This window comes from Ursus maritimus, unplaced genomic scaffold (assembly GCF_017311325.1).
Source record: "Ursus maritimus isolate PB19 unplaced genomic scaffold, ASM1731132v1 scaffold_14, whole genome shotgun sequence".
Lineage (NCBI taxonomy): Eukaryota > Metazoa > Chordata > Mammalia > Carnivora > Ursidae > Ursus > Ursus maritimus.
Genome location: NW_024423786.1, coordinates 32,003,518 through 32,025,923, shown reverse-complemented (window position 1 = coordinate 32,025,923; position 22,406 = coordinate 32,003,518). Strand labels below are relative to the sequence as shown.

The 22,406-nt window shown below is 47.4% G+C and overlaps 1 protein-coding gene across 4 annotated transcripts in view; it reads left to right on the top strand.

Annotated features, from left to right (window-relative positions):
• ABHD6 (abhydrolase domain containing 6, acylglycerol lipase) overlaps positions 1-22,406 on the top strand; it is a 59,167-nt gene extending 36,761 nt beyond the window's left edge. For 3 of the 4 annotated variants that reach the window (XM_040628631.1, XM_040628632.1, XM_008703083.2), the window contains 4 exons: positions 2,788-2,945; positions 7,000-7,054; positions 7,270-7,370; positions 16,156-17,269. In XM_040628631.1, the coding sequence (XP_040484565.1) occupies positions 2,788-2,945; positions 7,000-7,054; positions 7,270-7,370; positions 16,156-16,332 (491 nt within the window). In that variant the 3' untranslated portion in view covers positions 16,333-17,269. Of the gene's footprint in view, positions 1-2,787; positions 2,946-6,999; positions 7,055-7,269; positions 7,371-16,155; positions 17,270-22,340 lie in introns of those variants that run through there. The other variant, XM_040628633.1, reaches the window with a different exon arrangement.

Genomic DNA, 22,406 nt, shown 5'->3' with positions numbered 1-22,406 from the left:
TCAACTTGAGCTGTAATATGTCCCCAGAAATTACAATTTGAAGTTGGATTTTTTTTTAAGGATTTTGTTGGGGAAAAAAAAAGATCTTATTTTTTTAAGTAAACTCTACGTCCAATGTGGGGCTCAAACTTAAGCTCAAGACCAAGAGTCCCATAAACCACTGGATTTTAAAATTGGATTTTTAAATTCATTTTTCTGGGGCGCCTGGGTCAGTCGTTAAGCGTCTGCCTTCGGCTCAGGGTGTGATTCCAGGGTCCTAGGATCGAGCCCCGCATCGGAATCCCTGCTCTGCTGGGAGCCTACTTCTTCCTCTCCCACTCCCCCTGCTTGTGTTCCCTCTCTCGCTGGCTGTCTCTCTGTCTGTCAAATAAATATAATCTAAAAAAATAAAAAATAAAAAAATAAAATAAAATTCATTTTTCTTACATAAGTCTTCAAATTTGGATTTATAATGTGTTAGAGAGAAAATCTTAATTTTTCTTTTTCCTTCTCCTGCTCCCTCTCTCTCTGGTACTTTATTGGATTATGATTTACACATAGTAAATTCCCCAAATTTTACGTGTACATCTCAACGACTTTTTACATGGGTAATTATTATCCATCTCAAGATTGTATGCCCATTTTATAGATGGGAACATTGAGGCACAAATAAATTACATTACTGCTGGAGCTATGATAGCAATGGATCCTAGGTAGTCTGACTCTAGAACCTAAACTGGCTTTTTTGGAAATCCTTTAATGTCCACTACCTCTTATATGTCACTCTTACCCACTTTACGTCCTTTATCTGTTAGAACCTGTCATGAGTCAACCCTTCTACTGAAACCTAACAAAACTGACCTTTTAAAATCTTTTAGTCACTAAAATTGCTTTCAGGTCTGTTAAGGACATTGAAATTGAAACTCCCAAATGGTTTTCTTTTCTCCTTTTTCCAAGCACCATGTCTGAAATCATTTGGCCTTTTAGTAATAAAGTTTGGGAATCCTCCTAAGGAAGTTACTAGATTTTTAATCACTTATGGGAGGTCAAATCTAACTAGCTTTTTTGAATGTATGTTCATTTGCTCAGAGTAGAGTTTCACACCTAAGTTTCAATTGGAAATTTAAAATTAAGATTATTTGGGGGCAATGGGTGGCTCAGTCAGTTAAGCATCCGCCTCTTGATTTCAGCTCAAGTCATGATCTCAGGGTCTTGAGATCAAGCCCTGAGGCTGGCTCTGCACTTAGCATGGTGGAGCCTGCTAAAGATTCTCTCTCCCCCTCTTCCCCTGCCCCTCCCCCCCACTCATGCTCCTACTTAATTGATTGGCTGATTAAAAATAAATAAAATTAAGATTATTTGTGTGTGGAAATGAAAAGATAAGGTTTTTTACTTTGAAATAATTTTAAATTTACAGAAATGTTGCAAAGATAGTACAGAGTCCCATATACCCTTCACCCAGCTTCCCCCATTGTTAATGGCTCACCTTACCACAGTAAATTTGTCACAGCTAAGAAACCAACACCAATATAGTACTATTAACTGAACTCTAGGCTTTATCTGGATTTCATTAGCTTTTCCACTAATGTCCTTGTTCTGTTCTAGGATCCAATCCAGGATACCCCATGACATTTAATCTAGGATTATTTTTTAAGTAAAAGGAAATAGATCATGTAATCTGCCCCATGACATCATGAAAGCCACATGGTGCTTTTGCTAGCTTTAAAGGAACTGTTGAGCATAGGAAATTTATAAAGTGTGGATTTCTGCAGCACAGTATTGATGTCACTGCCTTTCTTTGTGAAATGTAGCTCGTCAGCTAAGTTAAACACCTAGACCTTGGCTCAGTGTTGGAAGTGAAAATTAGTTTTGCCCTCCTGTGCACATCAGCTCGTGTGAATTCTCTCATGTCTTGCTCCAGGGAGATAGGAAACGATGGTCATTCTCAAAGGTGTTCAGTCTCAGTAAGCACCTAATGCTGTCCTGGAGGAAGAGGGGCTGTGTGGAGGGCAGCCACTGCCCCAACCTGGGGGACAGTTCACAAGGGGTCTCTCTCTCCCTGTGGTTAGATATTGACCCCCAAACAGAGATTGCTAAGTGGCTCCAGGCCAAGGGAAGGAGGCATCAGTCACTCCAGTCCTGTGTTTTCTTCCCATCATGTATTTGATCAGCTCTCCTCTCAGGGATATGGTGTGAAGGGGCTCGGGCATGTTGTCTTCTAGACTGATGCTTCTTTTTTTTTTTAAAAGATTTCATTTATTTATTTGACAGAGGGAGAGGCAGCAAGAGAGGGAACATAAGCAGGGGAAGTGGGAGAGGAAGAAGCAGGCTTCCTGCTGAGCAGGGAGCCCAATGCAGGGCTTCATCCTAGAACGCTGGGATCATGACCTGAGCCAAAGGCAGATGCTTAATGACTGAGCCACCCAGGCGCCCCATCTAGACTGATGCTTCTTAAACTCTATCTTATACGTGCCTCCCCTGCAACTTGTTCAAGTGTGGATTCAGATTCAAGAGACTTAGGGGAGGGGCTGAGATTCTGCATTTTCTGCGGGCTTCCAGTGCTGCTGGTCCATGGACCACAGTTTGAGTAACCAGTCCCTAAACCATCCTGAAGGAGTCTTTTTCTATGTTTCTCAGAGCGGGGTTTTGACTTTGAGCAAGGATGGCAATACCAATGAAAAACAAATCTGTTTAAAAAAACACCTGAAATATATTAGCTCTGGGCTGATATTGGACGTTTCCTATATAAGATGGAAGTTGGTAAGAAGGTAGACAGATTGCCAAGCTGTTTTGGTTTGAATCCCGCAGGCCTGCAGTACTCAACTGATAATCAATTTGTACAGCGGCTCAAAGAACTGCAGGACTCGGCCGCCGTGGAGAAGATCCCCTTGATCCCATCCACCCCAGAAGAGATGAGTGAAATGCTCCAGCTCTGCTCCTACGTCCGCTTCAAGGTGCCCCAGCAGGTACAGTGCTCTCAGCAGCAATATGCCTGCCCTCCTCCAAAGGCTGGGACGGCCAGCGCTGGCCTCCTCACGCACCCCTTCCCTCTTGTGCTGCTCTGCGTCACCATTCGATGGCTGTCGTGTGCCCATGACAGATCAGGCACGGTGTTTGGGCCCAGTGGTGAAGAAAGAAGACAGAGAGGGTACCTGGGCAGACACAGGCCAGTACGGGAGGCAATTAACAAACAAATATGTACGCATGGTGATGAGTGCTATGGAGGAGATGAAGATGGTATGTGATTGAAAGCAGGGGGGCAGGGGAGACTTTGATAAGCCTCTCTGAGGAATAGTGTGGGCAGAGATGGGGAAATACAGTTAAGTTCAAGACACTGGAAGGAGGCGGGGGGGCTGGCATCTATCTAGAGGGAGAGCAGGAGAGGGAGGCAAGGGCTGCAGTAGAGAATTCTTTTTCTGTTCTTTTCTTTTCCTTTCTTTCCTTTCCTTTCTTTTCTTTTCTCTTTTTAATTTCAGAACTGCTTTACATGCTTAAGACTTGCTAGGAACCCCAGAGAGCTTCTGTTTGTGGAGGTTCTATTGATACTTACCATATCAGAAAGTAAGACTCAGAAAAAGGTAAAACACGAGAACACACAGGCTCTCATTCCAGTAGCCCTCAGCGTGATGACGCTGTCCCTCCACAAGCAGGCTCTGGGGAACAGAGCATGAAGGTGGAGCAGGCAGGTAACATTTAGCATTACGGGGAAATAGTTTGACCTCACGAGCTCCCAGGAGCCACTTGGAGAACCACTGGGCTAGATCACGTAGGACCCTACAGGCTGTGGGAAGGAGCCTGGAGTTCTCCTAAGAGGGACTGTGTGGGGCACAAACAGAAGTGGAGAACCGGTGGGGTGCTCCCGTGGCCTGGCGATGGCAGTGGTGTAGATGTGGGCGGTGGCAGTGGAGACTGGAGACCCGAGCTGCTTTGGGAGGCAGGGTGGGCAGGACTTCCTGGCAAATTGGAGGTGGAGGATGAGGGACAGCAAGGACTCACAGGTGACTTCTGGTGCTTGAGTTGGATGAAGGCAGCATTTTCTGAGCAGGGGAAGGAGAGAGGGAGGGTAGGTCTTGGGGACAAGCTAAGGGCTCCGTTTTGGACGTGTTCAGGTTGTCTGTGAGGCCTCCAGTGCAGATGTCAAGCAGACGGCTGCACATGCAGGCGGAGCTGAGGGCCGTCTGGCCCAGAGCCGTGCAGTTAGAGCCATCAGCCAGGGTGATGATAAAGGTCACGGTCCGAATGAAGCTGTGAATCTAGGGCGGCGGGGTGGGAACAAGGGACAAGACTGCATGGCTAAGTTTCATAACTGTAACTAATCTCTTTCTAGTGTAGGAACTGGCCCCTGTCTCGCGGTGGGCTGGGGCCTCCTAGAAGTAGAGGGAATGGGCTCTTTTCAGAAGGCGTGAACACGACACAGTTAATGGGTATAGAAGCACCCAGAATCTGATTCTATGGTACATTCTATCCCTAAGATCCTCTTTTTAGTTGTGAGGTTGCACTGTCCTTTCCTGGTCATGCTTTCTGCCCAGAAGAGAGTGGCCAAACAGTGCTTTAGGAAATTCCATGTTTTGAGTTGTCAGGAATATGAAAACACTGTGAGAGAGTAAGTGGCAGCTCTAGATGTCTTCCCTCCTAGGAGACAAGGAGCACCCGAGCACTCTGTGTCATGTTATGTTTGTCCATTTACTTGTCTGTGTCTTCCACTCTAACCTCATAAGATCAAGGATTTTGTCTTAACTGGCTGCTCTGTCCCCAGCCTTTAGCACAGTGCTTGAGTGAAGTAGGTCCTCGGTATCATTGGGTGGGTCAGGGGGAGGGAGGATGCCTGGATAATGCAGAGATGGAGAATGGATGTGTGAGTAGATGCAGAGTAGATGGACACCTGAATTGGTGCATGTACGTGCGTGGGTGATTTAGGGATGCAGGAGAGATGAACGGCTGAATACTTGGTTGGATGGATGGGAGGATGCCTGCAGAATGCAGGGGTGGAAAGTGGATTGATTGGTGGATGCAGGATAGATGGATCCATCAATAGACATACACATGTATGATTCAGAGATGTAGGGTGGGTGGGTGGATGGATGGATGCCTGCATGAAGCAGGGATGGAGGATGGATGGATGGATGGATGGATGGATGGATGGATGTCTGCATGAAGCAGGGATGGAGGATGGATGGATGGATGGATGGATGGATGGATGGATGTCTGCATGAAGCAGGGAAGGAGGATGGAGGATGGATGGATGGATGAAGCAGAGAAGGAGGATGGATGGATGGATATCTGCATGAAGCAGGGAGAGAGGATGGGTGGATGGATGGATGGATGGATGGATGTCTGCATGAAGCAGGGAGGGAGGATGGAGGATGGATGGATGGATGAAGCAGAGAAGGAGGATGGATGGAATTACATAGAAAAATTAGTCTGAAAATCTAGTCTTTATTTTAAGAGCACCAATTCCTCCAGTCTACTGTGTTATATATTCTGTTTCCTCATTCATTCTATGGTAATAATGTTCTTTGGCTGTCCTACTTTAGGTCATAAAAGCATTAATATAATTAGTTAATAACAAGGTAGCACATAGAGAGAAACATTCAGTACCATCTATTTGAATTAGGAGGGAGGATGGATGGACGGATGTCTGCATGAAGCGGGGAGGGAGGATGGGTGGATGGATGTCTGCATGAAGCAGGGAGGGAGGATGGATGGATGGATGCCTGCATGAAGCAGGGAGGGAGGATGGATGGATGGATGGATGGATGGATGGATGGATGGATGTCTGCATGAAGCAGGGAGGGAGGATGGATGGATGGATGTCTGCATGAAGCAGGGAGGGAGGATGGATGGATGGATGTCTGCATGAAGCAGGGAGGGAGGATGGATGGATGGATGGATGGATGGATGGATGGATGTCTGCATGAAGCAGGGAAGGAGGATGGAGGATGGATGGATGGATGAAGCAGAGAAGGAGGATGGATGGATGGATGTCTGCATGAAGCAGGGAGGGAGGATGGGTGGATGGATGGATGGATGGATGGATGGATGGATGCAGGAAGCAGGGAGGGAGGATGGAGGATGGATGGATGGATGTCTGCATGAAGCAGGGAGGGAGGATGGATGGACGGATGGGTAGGTACAGGGTAGGTGGATACATAGATAGACATATGAACACATGAGTCAGGGATGTGTAGATGTGCGGGTGCAGGATACGTAGTAAAGCAAACAAAATGGCTGATGCCATTGGTCTCCCCTCCAGGCTTTCACTTCCAGAATGGTCAGATTCTAGTCATGCTCCAGAGGGTTAGTTCAGAGCAGTTCTGGCTGGATTTTCCCCCTTCAGTCAGTACACAGGACTCCTCAGAGTACATCTGAGGGGCTCAGACCATTCCCAGGTAGATGAGAGGAGAGCCGGTGCTAATGCGAACGCTGTACCCTACCTCAGGGATCCTTCTTCCCGCAGCCAGTCTCTGGGTCAGGATCCCAGGTCCGGGAGATCTGGCCTGCCCACATTGGCGGCAGCCTTCACCAGCCCTCCACAAGGAAAACAGATAACACTGAATACTAAACAAAGGACTATGGAACCCATCCCAGAATTTTTTGAATCGTTTGTCTCTTTATTGTTCAAGAGGCCCATCATCCCCCATCGTTTGATTTTTTTAATAGACCTTGTTCTGCACTTGGATATTACTAAACAATTCCTCGATATTATTTCCAGCCTTGATTGTGTCTTAGGCTGAGCAGAGAATATCTCAAGATAAAGTGCTGTGAGCCCATGTCAGGTGTTTTACGTGCTTTGGCTTCCCAGTATGACCCGGGTTCCTAACTATTTACAAAGGAAAAAGCGTCAGATGACCTAAGTCCCAGTTGCAGTGCATACTCCGTGGCGGGAATTTGGAGCCCTGGGCCCTGAAACCTTGACAATGCCATAAATTGCCAGACTTTATTTCCTTCCCTGTCCCAGAGCCATGGGGCCGAGGAAACAAACTGTCTCTCGCCTTCTAACCGCGGTTCACTTCTCCGTAGATCCTGCGAGGCCTTGTTGACGTCCGTGTTCCTCATAACAACTTCTACCGAAAGCGTAAGTAGCCGTGTTTAAGCTTGGCGCCTGTGACCAGTGAAGCGTTATGGGGGGCTGGCTTTTATATTTTACATTTCTGAGACTTTGATCATTTTCTGGGGCCCCCAAAGACAGGTGGCGGCCCCGACTCCATGACTGTCCCTGAACCCTGTAGAGTTCGGGTGCCCACAGGCACGGCCCAGTGTGCACTCACTTTGTTTTCCTTTTCTGAAAAGTGTTTTTGGAAATCGTCAGTGAGAAGTCAAGATACTCCCTCCATCAGAACATGGACAAGATCAAGGTTCCAACACAGATCATTTGGGGGAAACAAGACCAGGTATGTAGCATGTCCCGGGGGCCTCCTGTGCCGGTTACACCGGCCTCTGAGGAAAAGCAAGAGGTCATTTACCAAGTGAGCCTCACAGGCTGGTTTCTGATACCAGGAGGGGGAGGAACACACCTGGGTCAGGTGCTGATATTTATAGGGGTCATCGTTCTCTTGAGTTGAGAGCAATGCTGTTGATCTTTTAAAATGAAAGGAAACTGAGCTCCTGGGGGCTCAGTCGGTGAAGCATCTGCCTTTGGCTCAGGTCATGATCCTGGGGTCCGGGGATCGAGCCCCGCCTTGGGCTCCCTGCTCAGTGGGGAGTCTGCTTCTTCCTCTCCCTCTGCCCCACCCCCCAGGCTCTCTCTCTCTCTCTCTCTCTCTCTCTCTCTCGGACAAATAAATAAAAATCTTAAGGGGGCCTGGGTGGCTCAGTGGGTTAAGCATCTGCCGTCAGCTCACGTCATGATCCCGGAGTCCCGGCGTCAAGTCCCGCATTGGGCTTCCTGCTCCGCAGAGAGTCTGCTTCTCCCTCTGACCCTCCTCTCGTGCTCTCTCTCTCTCTGTCTCTCTTAAATAAATAAATAAAATCTTAAAAAAGTTTTAAAAATCTTAAAAAAATTAAAATCAATAAAATGAAAGGCAATCTTAAATCATTTTTACAAATTACGTTTATCAAAGCCATGTAGTCTCATAGTACAGAAAACTTTGAAGAGGGGCGCCTGTGGTTCAGTCGCTTAAGCTTCTGCCTTTGGCTCAGGTCATGATCCCATGGTTCTGGGATCCAGCCCCGCCTCGGGCTCCCTGCTCAGCGGGAAGTCTGCTTCTCCCTCTGCTCCTCCCCTTGCTCATGCTCACTTTCTCTGTCTCTCTCTCTCTCACTCTCAAATAAACAAAATTGAAAAAAAACAAAAACAAAAAAAAAAAAACTTTAAAGAGCTCAAAAAGGGTTGTAATGAAAATTTGATCTCTTTTCCATCCCAGATCCCAATTCCCATTTCCTTGAGGCAGCTCTTACTGTCTTGCGTATGTTTCTTTCATTTTCTAAGGCGGGGATCGGCCTGTTTTCTGCGAAGCGCCGGATAACAAATATTTTCGACTTTGTGGGTCCTACTATTTCTGTCGCAACTCCCGAGCTCTGCTGTTGCGCAAAAGCATCCACAGAGAGTATGCAAACTAGTGGCGTGGCGGAGTGCCAGCGAACCTTTATTCCCACAAACAGGCCGTGGGCCATTGTTTGCTTACTGCTGTTCTAAGCATACATGTATCTGCATAGATAAGTTGTCTCTGTAAGCTTTTCAAACATGCATAATGACACTGTTCACGTTACTTCATATATGTAGGAATCTATGTATCTTGGAAATCATTTCATACCAGCCCATGCAAATTTACTCATTCTATTTTTTTATATATATTTTTTATTTTACTAACTTTTATTAATAAGTTTGGGTAGGGGCGCCTGGGTGGCTCAATCGTTAAACGTCTGCCTTCGGCTTGGGGCGTGATCCCGGTGTTCTAGGATCGAGCCCCGCATCAGGCTCCCCTCCTCTGCTGGGAGTCTGCTTCTTCCTCTCCCACTCCCCCTGCTTGTGTTTCCTCTCTCGCTGGCTGTCTCTCTCTCTCTCTCTCTCTCTCTCAAATGAATAAATAAAATCCTTAAAAAAAAAATAAGTTTGGGTAAGTTTTTATATTCATACACAAAAATGACATGACCAGTGGTTAAATCCTGCTTTCTTTTAAAGATTTAAAAAATTTTTTCCTTCCTTTTTTTTTATTAGAGAGAGACAGGGAAGGGCAGAGGGCGAGGGAGAAAGAGAGAATCTTAAGCAGGCTCCACACCCAGCACAGAGCCTGATGCGGAACTCGATCTCACAACCTTGAGATCATGACATGAGCCGAAATCAAGAGTTGGACACTAAACTGACTGAGTCACCCAGGCGCCCCAAAAATTTTTTAAAATTTTAATTCCAGTTAGTTAACATGCAGTGTTATATGAGTTTCAGGTGAACAATACCGTGATTCAACACTTCCCTCCAATACCCAGTGCTCATCACAAGTGCCCTCCTTAATCCCCATCACCTATTTCACCCATCCCCCCACCTCCCCTCTGGTCACCATCAGCTTGTTCTCTATAGTTTAGAATCTGTTTTTTGGTTTGCTCTCTTTTTTCCTTTGTTCATTTGTTTTGTTTCTTAAATTCCACATATGAGTGAAATCATATGGTACTTGTCTTTTTCCAACTGACTTATTTCATTCAGCATAATACTGTCTAGCTTCATCCACGTCATTGCAAATGGCAAGATTTCTTTCTTTTTTATGGCTGAGTAATATTCCATTGTGTATATCTACCACATCTTCTTTATCCATTCATCAATCAGTGGACACTTGGGCTGCTTCCATATCTTGACTATTGTAAATAACACTGCTGTAACTATGGGGGTGCATGTATCCTTTGGAATTAGTGTTTTTGCATTCTTTGGGTAAATAATCAGTGGTGCCATCACTGGATCATAGGGTGGTTCTATTTTTAACTGTTTGAGGAAACACCAAACTGTTTTCCACAGTGGCTGCACCAGTTTGCATTCCCACCAACCGTGTAAGAGGGTTACCCTTTCTCCACATCCTCCCCAACACTTGTCATTTCTTGCATTTTTTATTTTAGCCATTCTGACGGGTGTGAGGTGATATCTTGTTGTGGTTTTGATTTGCGTTTCCCTGATGATGAGTGATGTTGAACATCTTTTCATGCGTCTGTTGGCCATCTGTGTATTTTCTTTGGAGAATGTCTATTCATGTCTTCTGCCCATTTTTTAATTGGATTTTTTAAAAAGATATTATTTATTTATTTGACGTAGAGAGAGAGATAAAGAGAGAGAGCACAGTCAGGGGGAGAGGGAGAAGCAGGTTCCCCGTTGAGCAAGGAGCCCAACGCAGGGCTCGATCCCAGGACCCCAGGATTATGATGACCTGAGCCGAAGGCAGACGCTTCACCCACTGAGCCGCCCAGGCGCCCCTAGTTGGATTTTTTTTTTTAAAGCAGCTTCATGCCTAGCATGGAGCCCAATGCAGGGCTTGAATTCACAACCGTGAGCTGAGATAAAGAGTCTGACGCTTAACCAACTGAGCCAAGCAGGTGCCCTAATTTTGGATGTTGACTTGTATCAGTTCTTTTTATATTTTGGATACCAACCCTTTATCAAGTATGTCATTTGCAAATATCTTCTCCCATTTTAAATATTTTATTTTGAAATAATTTCAAACCTGTAGAAAAATGAGTACGAAGTACTCTTATATACATTTCCCTAAATCCATCCATTTTAACTGCTTTATTGAGGTATCATCTATCTACCATCAAATTCACCTAGTCGGGCACTCCACCACAACCCATTGTAGAACATTTCTGTCACTCTCCAGTCCTGCCCATTTATAGTTAGTCCCAGCCCCATGCAACCACACTTCTGTTTTCTGTTTTACAGTTTTACCTTTTCCTGAACTTTTACATAAATGGTATCATATAATAGGTAGTCTTTGGTATCTGGCTCTCTTCACTCATGCATAATGTTCTTGAGGTTCCTTCATGTAATTGCCTATATCAGTAAGTTTTTCCTTTTGTAGCTGAGTGTCATTCCATGGTATAAATGTACCGTGTTTTATTTAGTACCAATTTTTTAACATTTGCTGCATTGGCTTTTTTAAACATTCTCATCTATCTATCTGTATTCCGGACCGTTGAAGTAGGTTGCTTACATTATGCCCTTTTACCCCCAGTGCATTTACTGAGAGCAATAATATTCTGTCACTTAACCACAGTGCGTTGTCACATTCAGGAAGTTTAATGCTGGCGCGATGTTTTTGTCTAATCTACCGCCCATATTCCAAATTCATGGGTGGGGCACCTGGGTGGTTCAGTCGGTTGAGCGTCTGACTCTTGATCTCAGCTCAGGTCTTAACCTCAAGGCTGTGAGTTTAGGCCCCACGTTGGGCTCCATGCTGGTCATGGAGCCTACTTTAAAAAAATTAAATAAAAAACAAATTCATCAGTTATTTCGGTAAGGGGCTGCATAGAACGCTCCTCCTCCTCCTGGCTCCCTGAAGCAGGATCTAATCCGGGCCCCATGCTACACGTCATGTCCGTGTAGTCTCCTTTACTGAGCACTGTTGCCCCAGTCTGCCTTTGTCATTCATGATGTCGAGATACTGGAAGCGTACAGGTCATTCGTTTTATGAAATGTTCCTAATTTGACTTTGTCTGCCGTTTCCTCATGATTAAACTCCGATGGTATATCACCACCAGAATAGCTCCTAAGTGATAAGATAGCACCTCCTTGGACACACAGTGTCCTCCTGCCCCTGCCTGGTGAGGTTCAGCTCCTGTTGATTGCCTGGTCGGGTGTTGTCTGATTTCTTCTTTGTACGGTTATTATGTCTCCCCTTGGGACTGATAGGCAGTCTGTGGGAGACGCTTCGAAATATCCTGCTCCTCACCAAACATTCGCCCCTAGATTTACCATCTGTGAGTGATTCTTGCCCCACAGTTTACATTACCCTCTGCAACAGCCGCATCATAGTCCGTTTTGTGGCTCTGCCGCGGTGTCTTTCGTTAGTGCCCTATTGATGGTCATTTCGGTCATTTCCAGGTTTTTGCTATTAAACAATACCTCAGTGAACATCAGCATAGATGCGTGTTTGTGGTGTGTGAGAGCATATCCGAAGGGTTAATTCTTCAATGTGGACTCACTGCGTCAAAGAGCAGGTGCATTTTAAAATTGTAATAGGTTTTGGGGGCACCTGGCTGGCTCAGTCGGTAGAGCATGCCACTCTTGATCTCGGGGTCATGAGTTCAAGCCCCACATTGGGTATAGAGCTCACTTAGAAAAAAATTTTTTAAATAATAAAATTTTAATAGGTTTTATTAGATGGCTCTGTATTAGTTTGCTGGGACAGTCATAGCAAAGTACCGCAAACTGGGTGGTCTGAACAACAGAAATTGGTCATCTTAAAGTTCTAGAGGTTAAAAGTCCAAGATCAAGTGGTCCGCAATTTGGTTCCTCCTGGGGGCTGTCGGAGAACCTGTACTGTGCCTCTTCCCCAGCTTCTGGCGGTTTGCTGACAGTCTCTGTGTTCCTTGGCTGATAGATGTGTCACACTGCCATCTCACACAGAGTTCTCCCTGTGCCTGTGTGTCTCTGCGTTTAAATTTCTTTTTCTGTGTTTAAATTTTTGTAAGGAAGGCAGGCATATTGGGCGAGGGGCCCACCCTGCACCAGTGTGACCTCATCTTAACTAATTACATTTGCAACAACCCTATTTCCAAATAAAGTCCCCTTTTAAGGTATTGGAGGTTAGAACTTCAAAATACGGATTTTAGAGGGGCGACACAAGCAATAACAGACCCTCCAGAGAGAGACTAATTTATACCCCAGAAGCTCCTTTTTTGCTTGCAACTGTTCTTTAGAAATGGTATCTTACTCAGAGTTCTTCTAAAGTTTAAAAGCAAGAGGAGGGGTGCCTGCATGGCCCAATCGATTAAGCGTCTGCCTTTGGCTCAGGTCGTGATCTTGGGGTCCTGGGATCGAGCCCCACATCACATTGGGCTCCCTGCTCAGTGGGAGTCTGCTTCTCCCTCTGCCTCCTCCCTCTGCTCATGCTCTCTGTCTCTTTTAAATAAATTAGTTAAATTAAAAAAAAAAAAAAGCAAGAAGAGGCAATGAGAAGTGGAGCCCTTATAAGGCCCAAGATGATCCATGGGGAAAAGGAGCCAGGACGGTACTCCCAGTGGGTGTGGGGAGGGACTGGTGATGGTGTCGTATACAGCTCTCCCAAACCAGCCAGGTACAGCCGAGGATGTGCAGCGCAGCGATGCGGGCATGGAGAGGAGGGAGAGCTCTTTGCTCCCTTCTGCAGCAGCCAAGGGACTAAAAGGAGCTTTTTGTGCACCTGAGTGGAAAAGCAGGACACGGAGTAGGCCAGCAGGGGGTTATTCGATCACAAATCAAGTTAAAACAATGAAGGCCTTTCTTCAGTCTGAAAATCCCAGAGGTGATTTGGGGCTCTCATTGCCCTACCCTGCGGAGACAATGCAGAAGTGAGCTCTCTGGGCTTGGGCTCTGAAAGTCTGGGTTCCAGCCCTGCCTTTGCCCTGTATCAGCCCGTGACCTTGAGCAAGCCACTCAGCTGCTCCAAATCCTGGGTTTCTCTTCTACTGCCCGGGTGATGTGAGGCTCATGTGAAGTAACACACTTGAGGGAGATCTTTCTCCGGTGACAAGAAAATAAGTTAGTTATTACTCATCTGCTTTGCCTCTGAGAGTTGGCCTCTGCCTATGGTCCAGAATTTTTTCCAGGACTCTGAAGTCCTATTCTGTTCTGAAAAAAGAGCCTAACATTCCATGGGCCTACTAAAAATATGATCAGATCTTCTCTGTGTTCTATGGACCATCCCCAGCGCAGAATCCAAATAGCAAAGGCTTCAGGGGCCCTTAATTTTATGGCCTTTTGCTTCCCAAGCATCTGGCTCTTTTCCTGCTCTGTTGTCAGCATTTGGTGTCACCGGCCCACGCCTTCCAGGCTGAATTCAGCCGCCCTCTTCTTTGGGCCCCTGTAGCCCAGCCACTCTGCTGTACAACTGCAGGGGAGCTATGCCCATTGTTGTCTACGTGAATCATGCCTGCTGGATTTGGGCAGTATACAGCCCACACAACTGATCCCGGCAGTCCTTCCTAAGAGGATTTCTGCATATCAGTTCAAGTATTTCCCCTCTGTGTTCAGTCCACCAGAATGGGAGGGCCTTGTGGAGATTATATAAGGTCTATTACTCTTTATGTCCCTTCATGCTGCCACCACAGTACCTGGGATGCAGGAGACCCAGAGTATATAGTGAGTGAGCGAGGAAGCAAGCTAGAAAGTATATAAACAAACTAAGGAACAAACCCACCAACTGACAGCCTATACATTTAAGTCAGCTAACAGATTTATATTGAGCACCTCGTATGTGCCTGACGCCGTGTGAGGCCCTGGGGATACAGCAGGCACCAAGACAGACAGGATCCCTGAGCTCCCGCAACTTCTAGTCTACCTGCCATTATAATGCCTGGCAGAGCTCGAACTACTGTGAGGTAGGTCACGTGAGTGTAGGGTCAGATCCTGTCTTTGTGATTTTTATATTTTGTTCACGGTGGATCTTTTTGCATTAATGTCTATTTTTTTTTAAATACTGCATTAAAATAATCTTCATCTTAATTACTGAGTTTTTTGGAGCCTGCTTAAATTTTGTGCCCAAGGCAAGGGCCTCAGTTCCCTCACCCTAGTCTTGGCCCTGCCCTGAAATGGGATGGAGGAAAATTGTTTGACCATCTACGTGAAGGTCTTGCCCAAGACATAGCTGATGTGGTCCCCGTAGACGTGCATACCTCACGAGGGTCCATATAGCTGTTTCCCATACATCTGAGTGACCATGGGGAATCCTGGATCTGACCAGCGTAACAGTGTCAAAGCTAGAGGCTCCTGTGGGTATTCTTGAGCTCCGGGTTCTGACCTCTCTGCAGGATAGACGTTCAGTTGGGAGTTTGTATTTTTTCATGCTTTGACCCATTGACTCCATCTGCATTTCCTCTGGGGACTTTTCTACAGAAGCTGGGCTTTATTTCTGCTCAGTTGCCACGGCAGCCTTCCCTGTGAGTGCAGGGCAGACAGGGGTGTCTGATTCCTTCGCAGGGTGCCCCTCTCACTAAGCTCCCCGTTAGCTGCTCCTATTTGTGGCCCCCGGGGGTGTTTTGCTGTGCTCCATGCTCCGTGCCTTGGCTGAGGCATGCTGCCCCCCCACTTCCCGGGTGGAAAATCTTGGTTTTAATGGTCTCGGTTGATGAGAATGGAGCTCAAACACAGACAGCACTTGAGTCTGTTAGGGGTCTTGCTTTTGCATTGAGGATGAGGGGAGGGGTCCTCTTGTGTGGGATGAGTTGAAAGTGAATGACAAACAGGGCCTGAATGCAAATATGACACTACTGGACGGTGTTGGGGAGAAAGCGTTGGATGGGTGTAAATAGCAAGGTAACCCAGGTGACAGTGAAATTAAGTGCATTGTTCAGAAAGGTCAGCCCTGGAAAGGGTGGTGCCTTTCATATAGGAAGAGCATTCCCCGTTATTCACAAACTCCAGGGCCCGCGGTCATACCACTCTGGGGACCCCCAAAAGACTCTCAAAGAGACACTCCCCCTCCCCCAGTTTGGGATAATTAGCCTTCACGTCCTGTGTCTTCCCTGTGTGCCCTTCCCAGAGCTGGCCTTCTCTAGTCCGGCCTAATCATGTCCGTCCCTGACACAGCCCTGCTGCTCCCCACTGCCCTCAGATGGAGGCCTGACCCCCCATCTCTCCACCACGCCCTCCCCGCTCCCCGCGTGCTGTCTCAGCATCAAGCTAACTGCCGTCCCCTGCCCTTGCTGTGACCTGCCCCCCTCTTGCACGAATCCTCCTCCCCTGTGCATTCTCAGCTCCCAGGATGCTCCCCGCCCAGAGCCCTCATCTGCTGACCAGTCTGGCTTCCCCACCAGACTGAAAAACCTCCTCCTCCTGGGCAGGGACTGTGTGTTTCCACTTCAGGACTGCTGGCAGCCACACAGTCCTGGCACCAAATTGCAGACTAAGGCATGCAGTCACTTCTGTCAGCCAGCCACGTGCCCCGACACTGAAGTGACTTGGTCCTAAAATTCACCCCTGCCAGGCCTCAGCCGGCATCCGGTCCCCTGAGCATGCACGGGTATCCAAGTCTTTTCTGCCTAGCGTCCTCTCTTGCCCTGCAGGTGCTCGACGTGTCTGGGGCTGACATGTTGGCCAAGTCGATCGCCAACTGCCAGGTGGAACTTCTGGAAAACTGTGGGCACTCAGTGGTGATGGAGAGGCCCAGGAAGACGGCCAAGCTCATCGTCGACTTCTTAGCTTCTGTGCACAGCACAGGCAACAACAAGAAGCTGGACTGAGACCCCACCCGCAGCCCGCACTGGCACACAGCATCTGCCCCCATCTCCAGAATCGGACGCGGCCACCATTTCTCAGGGATCCTGCCCTACTTGCGGTCGGAGCGCCAGCGTCCCTGAGGAGGCCAGTCCCTGTCCCCGGTCTCAACAGATCCACAGAGCTTTGGGGCCATGAGGCAATCTCCAAGATATTTTTCACAATATAGAAACTCCCATGGGACAAAATTAAGAAAACCTATCCATGAAATCTACCCAGAAGTCTTCAAGTTCATGTCACCAAGCGGCTGCCTTGGGACCGCAATCACCGAGGCCATTTTCTTTAAAACATCCCTCACAGACCGAGACTCGAGGTTTTTCTGCTGCTTCGACGTTCTCCCCTGCATGGTCAGTGGCTGTTTTAGGAGCACGAGTCTCCCATCTGCTGAGCCCTTCTTGTTTATGTCTAGTTTAAGTTTAGCATAGAGGCCCCTATGTGAATGCAAGTGCGTCAGCTGCAAGACCAGGGAGCAAGGTGCAAGCTAGGATACTAGCACGCGAAGAGGGGCACGGTCCCACGTCTGCCGGCCCTCCTAGCTGCCGGAGCAGCGGAGAACACGGTTGGGGGGCTGATGGACCCCTGCATGGCAGCCCTGTCGTGAGGGAGCCCGGAACGGTCACCGTCAGAAGAACACCTGGCAGGGTGGGTTTCCTGGGAACCATTGATTATTTTTAAAAATAGGACTAATGAAGCAATAATGTTCTATAATCAGACTCGGATTACACACACGAGCACCTCGTGGGCCTCTTTTCTATCTTGCTGTGCTACCGAAGACTCTTGGGTGTGAAATACTAGCTTGTTAATGAATTCTGTGAATTCCGGCAACAGTCATGTGATCGAAAATAAGTCTAAACAGCTGTAAAAGTGACCACAATGACATGAAATAAACTTAATAAATCTAGATCAGCAACACGCACATGGTTTCTGTTCCTAAGCTAGTTAAGCACAACGTCGGCAGATTTCCTGTTAACTTTAAAAAGGGATTTTTTCAAGTAAGGCTTCTAAGACGTTGGGAGACCTTGTTTGGATGAGTTATTAGTTTTCTTTTAAGAAGTCATGTTTGTAATTTTTATTCAGCTGAAATGGTATATCAGAAACAAAAGGCAAGGGGCGCCTGGGTGGCACAGCGGTTAAGCGTCTGCCTTCGGCTCAGGGTGTGATCCCAGTGTTATGGGATCGAGCCCCGCATCAGGCTCCTCTGCTGGGAGCCTGCTTCTTCCTCTCCCACTCCCCCTGCTTGTGTTCCATCTCTCGCTGGCTGTCTCTATCTCCGTCGAATAAATAAATAAAATCTTAAAAAAAAAAAAAAAAAGGCAAGAGGCATCAGACTATTCCTTTTGACCCTTGTCTATTGTACTGAGGACCCCTTAAAATTCCCAGAGTTTCAGGGCACCTGGGCTACTCAGTTGATTTAGCATCTGACTCTCGATCTCAGCTCGGGTCTTGATCCTGGGGTCATGGATTTGAGCCCCGCGCCCGGCTCCATGCTGGGTGTGGAGCCTACTTAAAAAAAAAAAAAAAAATCCTTAAAGCTCGAGTCCTCCAAATCTTTTTACAGAGAGTTTGCAACCAAGTAGTTCTGGAAATAAAGTGAGATAAACTTTATAGTTTAAAACTATAGTTGTAGTTTAAACTTTATATTTTAATTTATTAAAATAAAATTAAATTTTATTTAATATAATTTATTATTTTATAATATAAAAATATATTAAATAAAATTAAAATATATTAAATTTATTTAATTTAGAAGAGTGGGACACATCTTAAAAACAAGATGTGAAAATGTGGTATCTCAGACGGGTGGGCTGCAGCTAACGCGGTGTTCAGAGGGAACGATCGAGGCCTCAGTACATGTATTAACAAAGAAGAGGGGCACCTGGCTGTCTTAGTTGGTATAACAGGCGACTCTTGATCTCTGCCTTGTGAGTTCCAGCTCCACGTTGGGTGTAGAGATCCCTTAAAAATAAAATTTTTTTTTTAAGATTCTATTTATTAGAGAAAGAGAGCACAAGCAGGGGGAGCAGCAGAGGGAGAGGGAGAAGCAGGCTCCCCGCTGAGCAGGGAGCCTGATGTGGGGCTCAATCACAGGACCCTGGGATCGTGACCTGAGCCAAAGGCAGACGCTTCACCGACTGAGCCATCCAGGCGCCCCTTAAAAGTAAAATATTAAAAAAAAAAAAAGAAAAGAAAAGAAACATCAAAAATCAAAAATAAACCCAGAAAAAAATAGATGGAAATAATACGGGTGAGAGCAAAAATCATTGGCATGGAAAAAAGAGTAGATATTAGACACACTGCTTGGTCCAATCTTTCACATTCATCAAGAATTCTGAGCTTAGTGTGGTGCTGGGGACACGGGCCCGTCTGGGTGGGTTTGAGTGATGAGGGACGGTGCCCAGGGTCTCTGAAGACGCCTCCGGCCTGGGCTAAGTCCTCCAAACTGGAAACCGTACTAGGTGCAGGACTTGTTAGGCCCCGGGTGAAGGGCAGCTAAGGCTCACGTCACCGTCGCACGCACACCGGGCTCATCGGGCAGCGGGGTGTGCTCCCGTCCCACCAGGACCGCGCGCAGGGTCTGCAGCGGCAGGACGCAGGTCCCACCTCCTCCGCTGTCCCGGGAACGCGTCAACCGGAAGTCGTGAGCAGAGCCTATGAAAGAGTCCTTTGGACAGACCCAAAAACTGGGTTGTCGTGTTCTCCCCTGGGCCTGCACTTCTGGCCCCACCGTGTTAGGAAGACTTGAAAGCAGACACGCACAGCTCCCCCTTGGCACCCCACTTTTTGCCTTTGTGATTATGAAGCGCTTGCCAGTGACCGCCAGCTGGCTGACCCCCGGGGCACGGGCCCTTTGGGCCATGGGGTGCGTGCCTTTCATGGCAGTCTTGGAAAGAAGAAAAGGGTCATTCAGCACAGCCTTGCCTGAAAGCCTGCCAGAAGCTTCCAAAGCAACAGTGGAAAGCCCCAAGAATCACAAGCAGACTCTGTACCCCACTTCCTGGAGGATGGACTCTGCTGGGCAGGCCCTGAGGGAGCCGAGGGACAGGCCATGGCTCAGTCTCAGTTTGCCCTCCGCCTGGGCTTCTTGTCCAGTGCAGACGCAGCACCAGGAGTGACTGACGCAAGGAACACAAGTTGGGTGGTGCTGCCCAGGCGTGTAAGTCTGCCTTCCATTTGAGGCCCCGTGAGTATTCCCCATCCCAGGGAACCTACCTTGTTGCTTCTTCCAAAGGAAGTTCGCAGAGAGTACTGGGAGATTATATGGTGGGTCAGGCCAGCTGCTGCTCTTCCACGTCTGTTCACGCATCACCTTATCAAGTTCTCACACACCCATAAAGGGTACATACAAGCCCTGCCCATTTTATTTTTATTTTTTAAGCTGTGCCCATTTTACAGCCAGAAAACTGAGGCAGGGAGAGGTGAAGTATGTTGCCCACGGTCACACAAGTAACAAGTAGGGAGAGGCACCGGGCTGGCTCAGTGGGTGGAGCATGCAACTCTCCATCTCGGGGTTGTAGGTTCCAACCCCACGTTGGGTGTAGAGATGACTTAAAAATTAAAAAATGAAAAATCTTAAAAAAAAAGATTAAAAAAAAGAGAGAGACAGAGACAGTTTATGATTGAAGGTGACTTGCAAAAACGATGTCTGGGGGTGCCTGGGTGGCGCAGTCATTAAGCGTCTGCTTTCGGCTCAGGGCGTGATCCCAGCGTTATGGGATCGAGCCCCACATCAGGCTTCTCCGCTGGGAGCCTGCTTCTTCCTCTCCCACTCCCCCTGCTTGTGTTCCCTCTCTCTCTGGCTGTCTCTGTCAAATAAATAAATAAAATCTTTTAAAAAAAAACAAAAAAAACGATGTCTGGCCCGACTTCTAGTGGATTCTGGAGCCCTGTTGACTCACCTGAACCAGGCCAGTATGGGGCAGCCCGAGGCATGATCACTGAGGCCACACGTCAGGCCCCCGCTGGGGAAGGTGACCGGTTGTTCACTCAGTAAATAGCTAAGGCTACCCATGGCCCATCCTCCTGCTAGGTAGGAAACAAGCTTACCGGCCTTCCAGCCTCTAAGGGTGCCTCAAGGGACTGCCTGCTCATCTTCCAGTCTCTTTAATAACCCAGACTGGTGTCATGCCCTCCCTGGAAGGGCCCGTTCACCTTGTTGATAACCCTCATCCCTCTGCCACACTCTGGAAATGAGCATCAGTGCTGTTTGCCCAAAGGAGTTTTCTGGAGGGGAGTTCTTCTCTGCTTCTTGCCCCTTGGGGTTAGGCTTGGAAAGTGGTCCGTTGATTTGGCTCTGCTCCTAGCTACCATTCCAGAAGTGGTCCGAGGCTCTGCCTGGGATCAAGGTCAGGCTCCCTTTGAAGGGGGTCAACTCCCTGGACTTCATACCAGCCAGGGCTTTTCCACTGCCTTCAGAAAAATTTTAGGTTTTAATTAAATATAAATGCTGAGCCGAGATGCCCTTCAACAGATGACTGGATTAAGAAGTGGTGGTCCATTTATACAATGGAATATTACTCAGCTTTCAAAAAGAACGATTTCTCAACATTTGCTGCAACATGGACGGCACTGGAGGAGATAATGCTAAGTGAAATAAGTCAAGCAGAGAAAGACAATTATCATATGATTTCTCTCATCTATGGAACATAGGAACTAGGAAGATCGGTAGGAGAAGAAAGGGATAAAGAAAGGGGGGTAATCAGAAGGGGGAATGAAGCATGAGAGACTATGGACTCTGAGAAACAAACTGAGGGCTTCAGAGGGGAGGGGGGTGGGGGAATGGGATAGACTGGTGATGGGTAGTAAGGAGGGCACATATTGCATGGTGCACTGGGTGTTATACACAACTAATGAATCATCGAACTTTACATCAAAAACCAGGGATGTACTGTATGGTGACTAACATAATAAAAAAACATTAAAAAATATATATATAAATGCTGACTTTGGGTCCCTCATTTACTTCCCAAGCCCTGAATGTATCGATCTCAGGACAATCATTAGTTGGTTAGTGAAATAAATATTGTTCTAAAATGATGGATGCAAATTTTTACATGCACATACACTAGCCTTCTGCTTTGGGGACTTGCTGTCTTGGATCAAGAAGTCTTTTATTAAAGGTAGCAGTTCACTGGGTCTGTTCCAAAAGTGTTTGCTGAAATACTCTTTGGCCAGTTTGGGGAGCATTTTTTTTTTTTAACTCTTAGTCTGTCTCTGTCTCTCCTCCTCTCCTCCCACGCCCCATCTGTTTCATCACTTTGTCTGCTATGCATCTGTCTGTCTCTTACCCATGCACACAGGCACACAGACATACCCTCCCCTGACAGGTGGGAGCCGGCTCTTCTGATCCTTCATCTTGTTACATCTTCAACACTGCTCCTTTAACCATACAGACTGGGCTTCCTCACCAGCCACTTCTCTCTCCCCCCGCCAAAGTTGCATGATGTTCATACTACCCCCCCATCCCTGAAAGGAGAGAGAGTGGGCACGGTCACATATGGGGCAGTGGAGATGTCCTCACATGACCCGCTGAAGTCAGGGCCAGGTACCCAGCTGCTGCCCTGTGCCTCCAGCTGCCCTGGGGCTCCAGACTGGAAGTCACCAGCAAGTGGGCCTGCGGTTGCCTGTGTGTGCCTGTGATGGGGTGAAGGTCTTGGGTGACCATGATTAGCCTAGTCAGGGAGAGGGTATCAGGTGGCTCCTTTCTGCAACAGGAAGGCCCCTCTCCCGCGGCTCCTAGAGGAAACTTTCCTTCGTGGCTTGTTGGATCTTTGGTCTGTCTCTCCTCCAGGCAATGACTGGGAACCTTAGGGCACACCTAGGGGGGTGCCCAGGTTCCAGCAGGAGATGGGAGGAGAAGGAAGGATTCTTAGGGGCAAGAAAGTGGCAACTATTGACACGAGTATAGGTCTACAATCCCCCACCAAACTTCCAAAAGCCGGATGTGATTCTGAATTCAGAAATTTTCCCATTTCAGGGTATCAAGGTGTGTGCCCCACAGAGTATGTGACATCCCCAGGGGGCTCTGAGGCTGCCTTACGTG